Below are 13,992 nucleotides of genomic sequence, written 5' to 3'. Positions count from 1 at the left end.
TTTTCAATAGTTACTAACTATCGGTACACACACAAAAAAGGGGCAATAAAATCAAATTCTTAAGTTATTCCGTTACTGAGTGCCTAAACAAACATACAAAACAGCAAGCATGAAGTTTAACAAAAGATAATTGCCCTGACAAAATAAAATCCAACCATATCAGCCAAAAACACGTCCCCATGATTTGTCAAAACCCTCCCTATCATCATTAATCCTAGCCAAGAATCTTTCATACGACACCATTTTCAGCATATTCAGCCACAATCCTGCCACATGAATAAATAATAAGCTTTTATATGCAGCTATATTTTATTGATATTGCAGAAGTTTTAAGTAACTGGCACCTGGGAAAATGAGGACGTAAAAGTGTAAAAGAAAAAAATACAGTGCACACCAAATCAGTCCTTTCACATACATAACAGCACTTCATGAATCTGACTTCTGTGACCATCTGCTACTGCAGAATTGTCTGTATTTAAAATAAAAAAGTAAACATTTGTCAAGGATGACATTTAGGAATATTAAGATGTGAACAAAGAGGTTTCATTTGCAGTAAAACAAAAGTCAAAGAGTAACAGGTTGGGCTGGGTTGTCACAACAGTGTAAGCTGTTCATTGTCTTTACCTTGTTAGGGATGGACTATTGCATCATTGTTCTTGGCACACCAGCGCACTGTAAAATTTGTCACACCCTGCTCTTCTAGCTGTGAATGAAACTGTGAGCAGAAACGAAACTGAAAAGGTGCATCTCACTTTTTATTTGTGTGGAAGTGTTTATGTGTGTCTCACCTGCTGCAGCAGAGAGACACTCACTGATGGAAATTCACGTTCCTGTCAGAGCTTATTTTTATTTTCACCACAAATCTCTTGGTTTTACATTCTAAATCTCCAAACAAAAGTAAATATTTAAAATGTATGTTTAATACCATCCATCCATTTGCTTCCGCTTATCCTTTTCAGGGTCGCGGGGGTGCTGGAGCCTATCCCAGCTGTCATGGGGCTGGAGGTGGGGTACACCCTGGACAGGTCGCCAGTCTGTCGCAGGGCCAACACACAGGGACAGACAACCATTCGCACTCACATTCCCTCACACATTCAAACCTAGTGGCAATTTGGATTATCCAATTAACCTATCCCCACAAGCTGGATGTCTTTGGACAGTGGGAGGAAGCCGGAGTACCCGGAGGGAACCCACGCAAACACGGGGAGAACATGCAAACTCCACACAGAAAGACCCCGGCCTGATGATGGAATTGAACTCAGGACCTTCTTGCTGTGCGGCAACAGTGCTAACCACCGTGCCACCGTGCTGCCCCATGTTTAATACATGCATGCAAATTTGAATGCTATTTGTCTTAACCTAGTGCGGACCATTGACACAGATAGAATGGAAGATTTCTTGGGACCTTATACAATAACTACCCACATTTTTTGATTAACGTTAGTCTGTAAGTAAGATGGTTGAAAACCTAGAATCACTTTATAAAAAAGAATATACCAATGTTTGAGTCTGCTATGACAGAACAGATACAACCTGCACATACAATGTGGCAAAAGCTTTGTCATTTGTAATGAATCCCACTGCTCCATGACAGACAGTACAGACAATGAAGTGGAAACAATAAGTTTCTTTCTTGCCTCAAAGGACAAGCAGAACTTTATTCTAAAGTAAAAAATTTCTTTTAATTTCAACTTTTTTACCAGTTGCTGAATGTAAGGTGTAAGAGGAAGTCATCAGTTGTAATTCCATTGAGACTCTAACTGAATCTCAGAGCCCTGAGAAGTGTAATTTTTCCTGAATCCTGATTGAAAATCTTTTATAATCTTATTTACAGTCAGGAAATCTTTCAGCTAGAAACCAACCAATAATTGTTTAAGACTGATCAAACTGCATCAAGGATCTAAATGTTGCTTTCACTTGGTTACAATTAAACACGTGGCCATCAAATTATGAGTGAATGCAGCTGAGGAGTGCTCATAAGAAATATATAGAGTTTCAAACAAGACATGTGTACCAGACATTATAACAAGTTAATAACAGCAACCAAGCATGTCAGCTTTGTCATATAAATGGTCAGAATCTTAAACCAGGCAGAGATTTTAATTTTGATACATATAAAGATATTGTCTTCCAAAACTGAAATGAGTTCTGAGATTGTTTGAAGTCTGCATAAAAAAAAAAATCAAATCAGGCTTTTCTAATAGTAACTGTGTATGTATTGCATAGCTAACTGAAGAGCAGCCAATCAGTATGGAGGTTAGTTTTCCTGGGTTTGGCCAATTCCTTATTTTCTCTCATTAAGTAGCTTTATCTTGACCTTTAATCCTAGTTTATTTTTATAGGTGCATGCTTTTTGTTGAATCCATTGAAGGCGTCATAAAAGAATTTTCTAGTAATTTCCATATCTGATCATTCTTTCCCAATCAAAGTAGGAAAAGTCATGAAAATTCAAAAGATATTTTAAGTGTTGTTTCTAAATGGTCCGTGGTTTGGTTCTGAGAAATCTGGTATTTCTGACTGTTGTAACACTGCAACTAATCTAATATGATAATCTTGAAGGAGCTGTGTATTTATGTGTAACATTTGTGATAATTGCATCACTTGACGATGATTTCTCTTGATATATTAAATGCAGTCTGTTGGGACTGCCAATAATCTAAAGGAGATTTAAAAACTTACAGTAAGCTTTGAATTAATTCGATACTGGATGCAGCACATTTCACTTCAAGTCCCTCGTAAGAAATATTTTGTTAAAATTCATATTAGATTCAACCTTCGTTAAAGACATTAATGCCTCATTGACAGCTGAGGGTATGGTTGCTATTAGTGTGGTATAGTGTTTGTGGGGTGTTGCTTACTTCAACTGAGAATAATTAATTGTGTCCCATAAATCATTTATGTTGGGTGTTGGAATCCACCAGGGCTGGCCTTTTGAACTGGTCACCTGTTCAAAACTTGCCAAATAATTCTGCGTGGACAACATTTCCAGGCAGAAGTATCTCAGTCTTGTCTTGTTCAACAGTGAGGATATTTTATGGGTAGATTTACATCCCTGTCCTCTCCTACACTCACAAGATCTGAGAGGGACTGAAAAAATGAGACTGAGGATTCAAGCTGAGGAAATGACCTTTTTCTAAAGAGCGACCGGGCTCAGCCTTCCAGGCAATTTATGTTTCAAACCCGAAAACCTCTCTGCAACCATGTGTAACCTCACATACACACCTTTTTGTCTTCCTAGATTGCTGCCACAGTGACAGAAAAGGTACTGATGAGATTTCCTAAAATACAGTATACCAAGGCCTCATAGAAAAAGTAAATAGAACAAAAATTGCATTTAAGCACAGAAGAGCAAAACATGTGTATCAGATTGTGAATAATTACTCACTGGTGTTGCAGGCAAAATAACGTATCTGATCACAAGGATGATCATCGCACTGCATCTGGTAGAAATCTGCAGATGTAGAACAGTATTGATTGCCGCCAGCATTACCAGGAGCATCTCTAAACCAGTTCCTGAAAGAGCCTGAGCTTCCATCAGACCACTTCCAGCTGTCTCTAAACAACCCGATCCAGACGCTGTAGCTGCCTGCGTTCTTTGTAACCTGTATATGCTTTAAGTTTTCACACTAACCAGGTTGGTGTTATATTGTCTGCAGTAACTTTGAGCAACTCGCCATGATGTAGGTGTTGCATATACAGTGTACTGCTCTCTTCCATCGCTGTCATCTGAGAAAAAAATATTGATTAATATGAGTAAAATCACTTTATCTCTGACATTTAGATAATTACTTGAAGTTTTATTTGTGAGTTACATTCAAAGCACATAAAAGGCCTCTGCTTGCTGCAAGTGTCGGCGTTCCAATACCCGTTTGTTCCCATCCATACACAGTCACCAGCACCTTTGTTTGTACTGATATTGAAAACAGTAACTGCCCCAATGCCCTCAGACCACACCCACTGCTCAGTCTCTGATTTCACCAAGCCAATCCAGATGACTCCTGTATCAGAATGGCCAGTGCTCTCTAACAGCCGCCTGTGGTCCTCCATGCTGTCTATGGTAGCCAGGTCAAATTCATGCGCTTTGCAGAAGGCGTGGGCGTCACTCCAGTTCATAGGTGTTTCATAAAACTGGTACAGACGATGCTCTGTGGAACACATTTGAAATTCATGTAATTCATTTGTAATAAGAGTGTAGCACCCTCAAGAATCAATGTAGGCACAATGTAGAGTTATAAAAGAGGGTATATTCTGGTCTCGACAACCTGTGAGAACTGCTCAGGGACAAAAGCAATAAAACAAACATCACATCAAAATGCACTCTTGTACTTGGTGCCAATTAATCAAAAGTCATTAATCACAGAAAATAAAACATTTAATGTACCTCAAGAGCTGACATGCAGGATGGGTTAAGTAGGCCTTCATGGCCTTATTATCCATCTTCTTTCTTACTTATTTATCTAACTTTGAACATTACTTTCTCCCTGTGTGGAGCTAACCGCGAATTGCAGCATGCAGACAACATGTATGCTAGCAAAAAAAGTGGCTGGGTGGAAACCCAAACTGCAACCAACTGTATCCTGCACAGTTCACCACCAGAGGGTGCAAAAGAGCAAAATCCGGACATACAGTTCGTCAAATTCAAAAGACCTACAAAGAGGCACACATTATTATTATTATTATGTACTTATTTTAGACATTAAGGTCTAATGTTGTCCTGTTTTTGGTCATGTCACGAATTTAACTTGTGAAGCCTGTGGTTCTTTTGTGACCTCCTGGATGAGTGGTGATTGTGCTCTTGTGAATAATTTTGGTAGGCCAGTCACTGCTGAGAAACTTCACCACTGTTCCAAGTTTTCTCCATTTGTGTACAATGGCTGTCACAATGGTTCACTGGAGTCCCAGTGCATTCAAAGTGGCTTTGAAACCCTCTCCAGACTGACAGATGTCTGTGACTTTATTTCTCAGGTGTTTCTTTAGATCATGCCATGTGTTGCTTTTTGAGATCTTTTAGCCTGCCTCACTTTGTCACACGGGTGCTATTTAAGTCATTTCTTGATTCAACAGGCATGGCAGTAACCAGGCCTAAGTGTCTTTAGTGACACTGAACTCAGGTTTCGAGTCACAGTTAATTTATCATTTTTACCAGAGGGACAATTGCTTTTTTACACAGGACCACATACATATGGATAGCTTTTCTCTCGTGATCATTAAAATCATCCATTTAAAAACTGGATTTTGCATTTACTCAGGTTATCTTAGTCTTATATTAAAAATTTGTTTGATGATCTAAAACTTTTGATCAAGTTTGAAAAACATAAAAAAATAGGATATCAGGAAAGAGACACACAGTTTTTCACACCACTTTAAACTGCAGGCAGCTGCTGTAGTGATTAAAACAGTTACAAACAAGTTTTTGTCGTTGCACAGCTTTCGCTTACTAACAGACTAAAACTTTCCCTCCTGATTACCGGATGTTGCCATGTTTTATCTGAATCGGGCAACAATGTGGCCAATGTGATGTCTACCAAAAGCTCTTTTTCTCCAGACATCATTGATTATTATTTTGCCCTGCTTGATTTCATTAACATTAAAAGTGCTATATCATATCCAGTAGAGTCATCAATGCAACTTTTTGGAAATATAATATAACTACGTTTACACAGTAACAGATTTTAATATATTTCTTGTAAAATTAATCTATGAATAAAATGACAAAAAATATAAGTTAATTAAGTTATTGTCTGACAGTCAATGTTATTTATGAATACAGGTTTTAAGCAAGGATTTCTAATAGCACCTCCCTTCACATCTGCACTTTCTGCCAGATTTTTTTTGTATTTTATCATATATTTAATTAGCTTATTTGGCCTTTCAAGGGCATTTTGGTGCTGGATTCGTCAAACTATAAAAAACTATTATATGGAGATACAACATAGGTAACTGGAATAAATTAAAGTAATTATTGTACACATTTATTAATGAGAGTATTTCATAAACTATTTGAAATTGAATATTTATGCAATATCTCAATTGACTTAGAATATGTCTGAAATCCATCCATTCGCTTCCGGTTATCCTTTTCAGGGTCGCAGGGGGCGATGGAGCCTAGTCATAGGGCGAGAGGCGGGGTACTCCCTGGACAGGTCAGTCGCAGGGCTAACACATATGTCTGAAGTGTCACATTGTATTTTGTATTTTACTGAATATTTTATAGCATCACAGAGGTTTTCTGCTTCACTATGTATATCTGATATCCAGGTAGTTTGTTTATGTCAAAACCTCACTGCAAACCAAATTTCCACCATTTGAAAGCGCTTAAGCACACACCAATATATAGGTCATAGTTATTACTGATACAATTATCAGGATGTGTAGGGAAAGAAACGTCTCTGCTCTTTTAAGTCACACATTCCCACATAGCAAGCAGGTCTGGCCCAGATCTGGTATCAAGCCGGCACTGCTGGCTGACTTCTGGCATGATAAGACGCATGCCATCCAGATATGGGCCTGGCATTGATGGCACTGTCTATGCGATGGCATGCCACATCTGGCTTGATTGTGGTTTGGTTTATGTGGGCCAGGCCCATGGAAAACAGGTCTGGCCCAGATCTGGCATCAAGCTGGCACTTCTGACTGACTGGTGTCATGGCAGGGTGTATGTCAACCAGATGTGGGCCAGGTCTGGCAATGATGGCACTATTCATGTTCCTATTTTCCTATTTTAGTTAGAAGACCCAAATGCCATGTTGCAATACTATACTGCTATGGTGGCCAACATTTCAAATGCAGGTTTGAGAGGTTTGTGGGTGTACACTTTATCCAAAACCTAGTGAGGGTTTACTCATATTTGCCAGTGGGAAGGTTAGTGGTTCGATCCCTGGCTCCTCCAGTCTGCATGTCAAGAGTGGGAATGTATATGAATGTAGTTAGGAAGGCATGTTGTATAGAGCACTTGAAGTAATCCGGGAGAGTAGAGAAGTGCTATATAAGAATCAGTCCATTTACTGACTGAACAGTTTCGTCATTTCCTCTGGCACATGTTGTTATTACATGGCTTGATTAAGGTACACATTAGGCTGACATCTGGGGCCAGAGCTGAAACTGTTCTGGGCCAGCACAAGCCCAGCAGTGTGTCTGCAACTGGCCTCGTGCTGGCCCATGTGTGGACTACTTCTGGCAAACCTGATTTGGGCCACCAAAGGGCCATCATTCTTTGCAGTATGTGGGCCATGTGTCAACACATTGTGTGGACAGATTTGGGCCATACCAATTTTGCTATCTGGGAATAGTTGCCTCAGGGCCTCAAGATGCTAACAGTAAATCATCTTCATTCTTGATTACAAATATAATCAAAGTAGAAGTCTGAATAATATGTTAAATGAGAAATTAATCTGAGAAATAGAAATGACTCTATAATTCTGGATTTTTTGTCCATAGATATCTTTCAGCTTTGTCCTTGGCAGATTAGCGTCTCTGTGTGGCTACAGGAATGGGAAATATAATAAATGTTTTGCCAGCCTTTCATTATACATGATTCTGAATAAGAGAAATAGAAAATAAGTATATAGCTGTAAGTGTTAAACACAGACTCATAACTGACATTTGATTTTGCTAATACGAACAACATGCAAATGTATGGTCACCGTAGTAATTTGTTTGAAGAAATTATTGGTGTAAAAGGCTTCGCTTTATTGCACTAATTCACAGTTTTTTATTTGGGATTATGTAGATGTAATTATGTGGCATCGCCAACATCAATTGCCATCGCCACTTCAGCAAACAGAGGTGAGTCTAAAGGAGGGGAAGGTTTGCACTACACGACATTAATTTCAATTTATATTTTTAAAATTGAAAGTGAAAAATATGAAATATTCTATTAATTAAATTGCATGAATATTTAAAAATATATATAAATTTTTTTTTTAACTCTGATTCACTGACCTGAGTGTTGTTAGGTTTTAATTCAATTCAATTCAATAAAATTTTATTGATCCTGAAGGTTGACCCCTAAGGAAATTGGGTAATTGATAACTACTCCATCATAACATCTGTTTTTAGCAGCACAAAAACTTGTCTGATATTAATGTTGAACAGCTTCAAAGAAGACAGAGTCAAGGTACATTCTTTATGCCTTAGTTTAGATTGCGTATATATTGTTTCATTTGACTTTGAACTTTGACTGCACTTTAGATTATTATTTATTTTTGCATTTAAGAAAAAGTTTTCTATAAAACATTTAATTTCAGTATGGAACAAAATATTGTTTTTTTCTTCTGTACTGCACTTGTGACATAAAGTAGTTTATTATTTTTATTTTATTAAGTTAATCGTACTTCATTATGACACAATATAATTTAACTTGTATGCCAAAACTACCCAACAGCCCAGAACAGCCACACATTTTCCACTTTTGACCATATTTTACAAACTATATTTATTGTTAGGAATATCAATAACTGCATTACACAACTGTGAGGTGAATTCAGTTTTCAGCCAGATCTAAGAAAAGCCACAGAAATAGTTCATAAGTACAGTGATGAGTTTAATGTTAAGTCGAAGTGATTTAACAAATATACAAATAACTCACCCACAGTCAATTGCAGATTAAAGTCATTGAAAACCCACAGAATAGAATCCATAATATGCCTCAGTTTGAATGCACAATGAAATTGTTCTATGTATTCTTTTTTATACCTAGTCGTAAAAGGCTGATGGAGTCACCCTGCTGGGTGGACAGGTGGGTGGACGGACTGTCGGTTGCCGTTTGTGAGTGTGATAACTGGAGAATGAGAAAATGTAGAATTTTCAAACATAGAAGGCTAAGTATTTGGGCTTAATTTACAGCCACAGGACTTGAAAACCTTGCAGTTATTGAGTTAAGTATGAACTCCTCCAGGCCAGGTTGTATTAGGGTTAAGTTACACACAGGTGACCACACTGTAAAAGAGCAATTTGTTGACTTGAACTTAAACTGAGCATTTATCATTGTATTATTTCCAAATTCATTTTTTCCTACTCTATTTGGCTACAAAAGAGACCAAAATTAACTAAATGAGTCTTTTTGCATGACATGAGACTAAAACCATCTTACCATAATTTGGAACATGTTTACAGAGGACATAAACCAATGTGGAAGTGGACTTGAATAAGCAAATGTCTCCTTTTCCATCCAGAAGAGTTGCTCCCTTCTGGGTATGTCGGCTCACAGTCAGCTGTGTGGTCAGTTCTTGAGTTCAACGTTGATTCTGTTTGGACAACCTTTGGGGAAAGCTGCAATCAGCAAAGACTGAAGTAGTCACTTGAGTGAGTCCAAATGAAAAGAATCCACATTTTGGGATTTCCTTGCCTGAATGATTGAGCATGCATCAAGACATCCGGATTAGAGATTAGTATGGACTGAGAATACAGAAGCATTTGTGCCCCTCTCCAGATGATTTGAATGCAAGATGGGAAAACCTGTTGTTTAAAAGTTGTGTGTTGGTGTGGTGACTAAACTGCAGTCATGGATGACATTCAGATTAGACTTAGACTCCTCATTTTACCAGCTGCCAATGACTTGAAACTTCTGACATATAAATAAAATATAACAGCATATAAAAGCTTTGTGTTTATTCATGTGACAGGAAGGTGAACTTGGTTAAAATCTCTCCATGCACATCTGCAGCTAAAATTTATACAAAGACACACATGAAGGAGATAATCCCAGTTCAGGTTTATATATTTATAAATATTTTTATTACATTTTCAAAATATATTTTTTGGATGCAGTGATTACAGTGACAGATATGCTTCATTAATAAACCAGAATATGCAGGACAATGCAGATTCAGATGACATTATAACTGGCTAAGTAAAAACTTAAATTAGGTGTTAAAAAGATTTTCAGCTAACTGAAAAACAAATAAAAAATAATCGGATGCTAACAAAAAAAATCAATAAAACACAAAAATAAATGCTTTGCTCTTTGACTTGGATGAAAACGTGACTGAAAGTGTTTGCATTCTAATACCCAATCTATACTTACTATATCTACCACCTTACCAAGTTCCCCTGTTAATATTATTATTAGTAAGTAATACATTTAAACAACAAAATTAAATCTAAATTAACAAACCAATCTGGAAGCTACCTGACATTACACTTTATTAAAAATCAGAGCTGAAAATCAAAACAAGAACAAGAAATAATCAAAGACTAAACACGACAATAACTCTGTTTCAGACTGATTTAATTGAAACAAATTATTACTGTTATTTTTATATTAACTGCTATTTCTCCGTTATCTACACGTGCAAACACCTGTTTGCAGTTTTTTGCAGGTATGAATCCAGCTTTACTTATATTTTTTTCACAGTAAACTCAGTAAAGTAAATGTCCATAATGTAGAGCTCACTGACGGTCACAATCATGAAATGTAGGAAAATACAGATTCAAACAACATTATAACTGGCGAAATAAAAAACTTTAATTAGGTATCAAAACGCTTTTCAGCTAACTGAGAAATACATTTTTAAAAATTACTGTTATTTTAATATTAATATTTCTTTGTTATTTGCTTTACTTTTACTGTTTTTCACAGTAAACTCAGTAAAGTAATTGTCCATAATAGAGTTCACTGACGGTCACTCTCAGAGTTAAGGACTCCCACTTCAAAGACAACAGGACCCTGAATGGTGAAGCCCAAGTAGAACAGCCTTGTTGGCAGCGTTGCTTCAGGTGGTTGAGCTTCTGTTCTTGCCTTTATTTTCTGGTCTCCTACACAAACACACACTTCCTGTTCTTCATGCTTCTGTGATTCTGCAGAACAATACAGCTTTATTTGGACCGGAAGTAGGATATCTCTGATATCTGTAATGTGCCACACTTTCCCTCTGAGCCACAGATGATTGATCCGCCTCATCTTCTCCTTCGAATCAATTTTTTCATTTTGTTCATCATTTAGCTCATTGTCCACGTTCTCCTCCACTATTGCATCCAGCTTGGATTTGTGGATCCATTTGCTCAGTCCGGAGCCTTTTCCCAGAAAAAACAGTGGCAACAGGTAACGACCTCGAAGGTAGATGGCATAGCCTGTTCTCACAAACGCTTCCTTCATGAATGTGACATACTGTTGCAGGTTGATGTCAAACATGAGGTCAGCAGGAAGCTGTGCAGGTTCCCCAGGTTCTTTGTCTCGTTCCTCATCAGTGTCCTTGTCCTCCCAGGCTGAGTCTGCTGACTTACTGTCCTCTGTGGCCTTTTGTCCAGCTGCTTCATTGTCCTGATTTTCAGGCCAAAACAACATCAGCACCAAAAGATAAAACTCAGGTCTTCTATTTCCTTCTTCTCTTTCCAAGAATGTGTGAATGATGTTTTTCAGTTCATTCACTGGGCTGAGGTTTGGAGAATCTGGCTTCTTGTTGCTTAAGAGGATGTTGGAGAGGATGTAGCTCTCTGCTAGTTTGATATCTTCAACATTTTCCTCGTATTCAGCCTTCAGACATTCTTGAATTGATTCTAAATCAGAAAGAGTTATTTCAGGTTCCTCAAATTGAGCACGTCTTCCCTTTGACATGAAAAGTCCATGGTTCAGCAGATCAAGGAGGCCTGGAAAGCTGGCGGAGTCTGCTGCTCTTTTGTTTGTGTAGTGCTCATAACAGAGTGCAACATCCTCCCAGAAGTAATGGGGCTCCAGAGAAATCATGCCAGGTTTGGAGTAGGTTAGATACCATTCAAAAAAGTTGAACTCCTCTTCAACTTTTGTTTTTATATCTGGATAAATATCTGCAGAGCAGTCATTGAGTTTATCAAAAGCTAACTTTGCCACTTGAATGAAACCAAAGCGGCCTCTGTTGTTGAAGGTATCAGACCTGCTTTCACCCTCAGCCGCCTCCATTGTCTCTGAGAGTGCTTCATTCTCAGCTTTCTTCTCCACATCTTTAAATGCTTGGAAGGCCTCTCGTGCCTTTTTAAATATACCCTCAACCAGGCACTAATCAAGCGTTTCTTATAAACTTGTGCCAGAGTGTCAGCCATGTAAGAGTTGTTTGGAGCTCTTTCAATCGCCTTTCTCGCCCATTCTTCAGCTTTAGTCGTATCCTTCTTTTGATACAGACGAGAAATAGTTTGAGGAAAAATAGGATTTGTTTCAAATTTTTCTGATGCACATTTCAGTGCAGAGACAGCATGGTAAAACCTCTCTCGTCTCAAAATATCCCTGATCAACTTTGAGAATTTCTCTTGACCATCCTCACTCATTTCTCTCTTTGTTAGCAAATCTTTGACGTATTGGACAATACGTGGTTCACTCTCAGATCCACATAGTAAGTGCATTAATTTTTTCACTGTAGTACTTCTGTTAATCTTCAGATCATGCAGCAGCTCCATGGATCTTTGTGAAATCACTGGGTGATTTATTGTCACATGTTCAGGAACCGGACTGATCAAAAAGGTGAAAGGCTCCATTCGTTCGTTAAAGGGAGGACCTCCATGGATTAGATCAGGTGGTCCAAGGATCTGTTGACACTCATCCATACGGAGGTAAGAATTAGGAAGATATGCATTCAGCAACACCAACAGTGAGAACAGCTGTGTGTTTTGGGACTCTGGGTTTTGTTTCACATAGTCTGAAACGCACAGTTTCCAGTAGTTATTACATAAAATCTCTGCTTCCACGTCATCGCTGATGTCAGCCATCTCAGTTTCTGCTGAATTTAGGTTCATTGCAATGAGTTCAAACTTCAAGAGATGAAATGTATATTTTTTTCTTTATTCCTTCTGGTGCTGAAATCAGACACCTAGAGAAATGAGGATGAGATGGATGTAAATGATCTATTAATTTTAAAATATACCGAATAGATAATATTGTACATAATTTAAACATATATTCATTGACAAAAAAGATTTTAACAACCACACAGACAGATGTATACAACTTCTGTTACTTCCAACATTTAAGTTTATACACAATATAATTTCATATAATTATTGCTTGAAAAATGGGAGCTCTAAAGTTTCCACATTTCATAAATTCAATTCAATTCAATTTTATTTATATAGCGCCAAATCACAACAAAAGTCGCCTCAAGGCGCTTCATAAATCTCTCAGCTGTCATGTGATAAGCACTTTCTGTTTAACATACGATTGCAATAAGTTTTGCTCTGAACAACCAAAAACTTTTTCAACATATAAGAAAACAATGAAAATATTGTTTTCATTAGAATTTGGAAAAACAAAAAATCAGTGTGATATTCAATCTTACATTTATCAGAGTGGTGAAGTAGAGTTATAAACTTTTCATAATAACTTTGAAGTCTGCCTGCTAATTTGGCTGTATGGATAGCAATGACAATTTGTTGGTTGACTTCTTGTACATAGTAATAAAATACAAACAATACAATATACTGTTTAGGAAATTAGAAGAAAGTTTCTTTTCTGACAGTGAATGAACAGTGAGACTGTACCAAAGCCCAGTGTGTATTAAATTTTTTTTTTTTTTTAACTCAAAGTCAAGAAAAACGTGCACTAATAGAGTCGACTATTGTTTAGGTACTTTGCCAATAAACCATAATAAACAAGATTACATATTTTTTGTTTTATATCATACATTATTACATGTGACATTTGTTACTTCTGTTAAGTGTACAGTAGTAGCACATGTTATAAACCCCGCAAAAAACATGTATTGTGTACTCTGAAATCTTTTACAAACAAAAAACTAATATTTCTGCCTACTCACCTGTTAAGAGACCTGTTGGAGCTGCAGCAGGTGTGTGGATGAGTGCGCAAGATTGAAATTTAAACAACCCGAGCCACGCCTGCTGCATACTGCACATTCCCGTCTCTTTGGTGTTACGTATATCTTTCATTGTGCTGAGAGTGATTTCATCTCTTCCTGTCACGGTCCCCGTGCCTCACTGGCTGATTCCGTGTTAGGCAACATGTGTTTTGTTCTTGTGCTCTCTCTCTCTCTCCCTCTTTCCCCCGGCCACAGCGGTGCTCACTGTGGGCTC

The 13,992-nt window shown here is 37.6% G+C and overlaps 2 protein-coding genes across 2 annotated transcripts in view; both read right to left on the bottom strand.

Annotated features, from left to right (window-relative positions):
* LOC120737557 (macrophage mannose receptor 1-like) overlaps positions 1-13,992 on the bottom strand; it is a 91,561-nt gene that overhangs the window by 60,213 nt on the left and 17,356 nt on the right. The gene's annotated exons all lie outside the window — the stretch shown is intronic.
* LOC120737556 lies at positions 9,539-13,868 on the bottom strand. The gene is made up of 2 exons (XM_040038344.1): positions 13,719-13,868; positions 9,539-12,776 (listed from the first exon to the last, which is right to left on the bottom strand). Exon 2 carries the CDS (start codon positions 11,873-11,875, stop codon positions 10,613-10,615), a length of 1,263 nt encoding a protein of 420 aa, XP_039894278.1. The 5' UTR covers positions 11,876-12,776; positions 13,719-13,868; the 3' UTR covers positions 9,539-10,612.

This window comes from Simochromis diagramma, unplaced genomic scaffold (assembly GCF_900408965.1).
Source record: "Simochromis diagramma unplaced genomic scaffold, fSimDia1.1 OVJJ01000413.1, whole genome shotgun sequence".
NCBI classification, from domain to species: Eukaryota; Metazoa; Chordata; class Actinopteri; order Cichliformes; family Cichlidae; genus Simochromis; species Simochromis diagramma.
Note: the sequence above shows the minus strand (reverse complement) of the source record. Positions and strands in the feature narration are given on the sequence as shown.

Bases quoted from the DNA above. Each gene is read 5' to 3' on its own strand.
- LOC120737556 (XM_040038344.1), bottom strand. From the start codon at position 11,875: ATGGAGGCGGCTGAGGGTGAAAGCAGGTCTGATACCTTCAACAACAGA.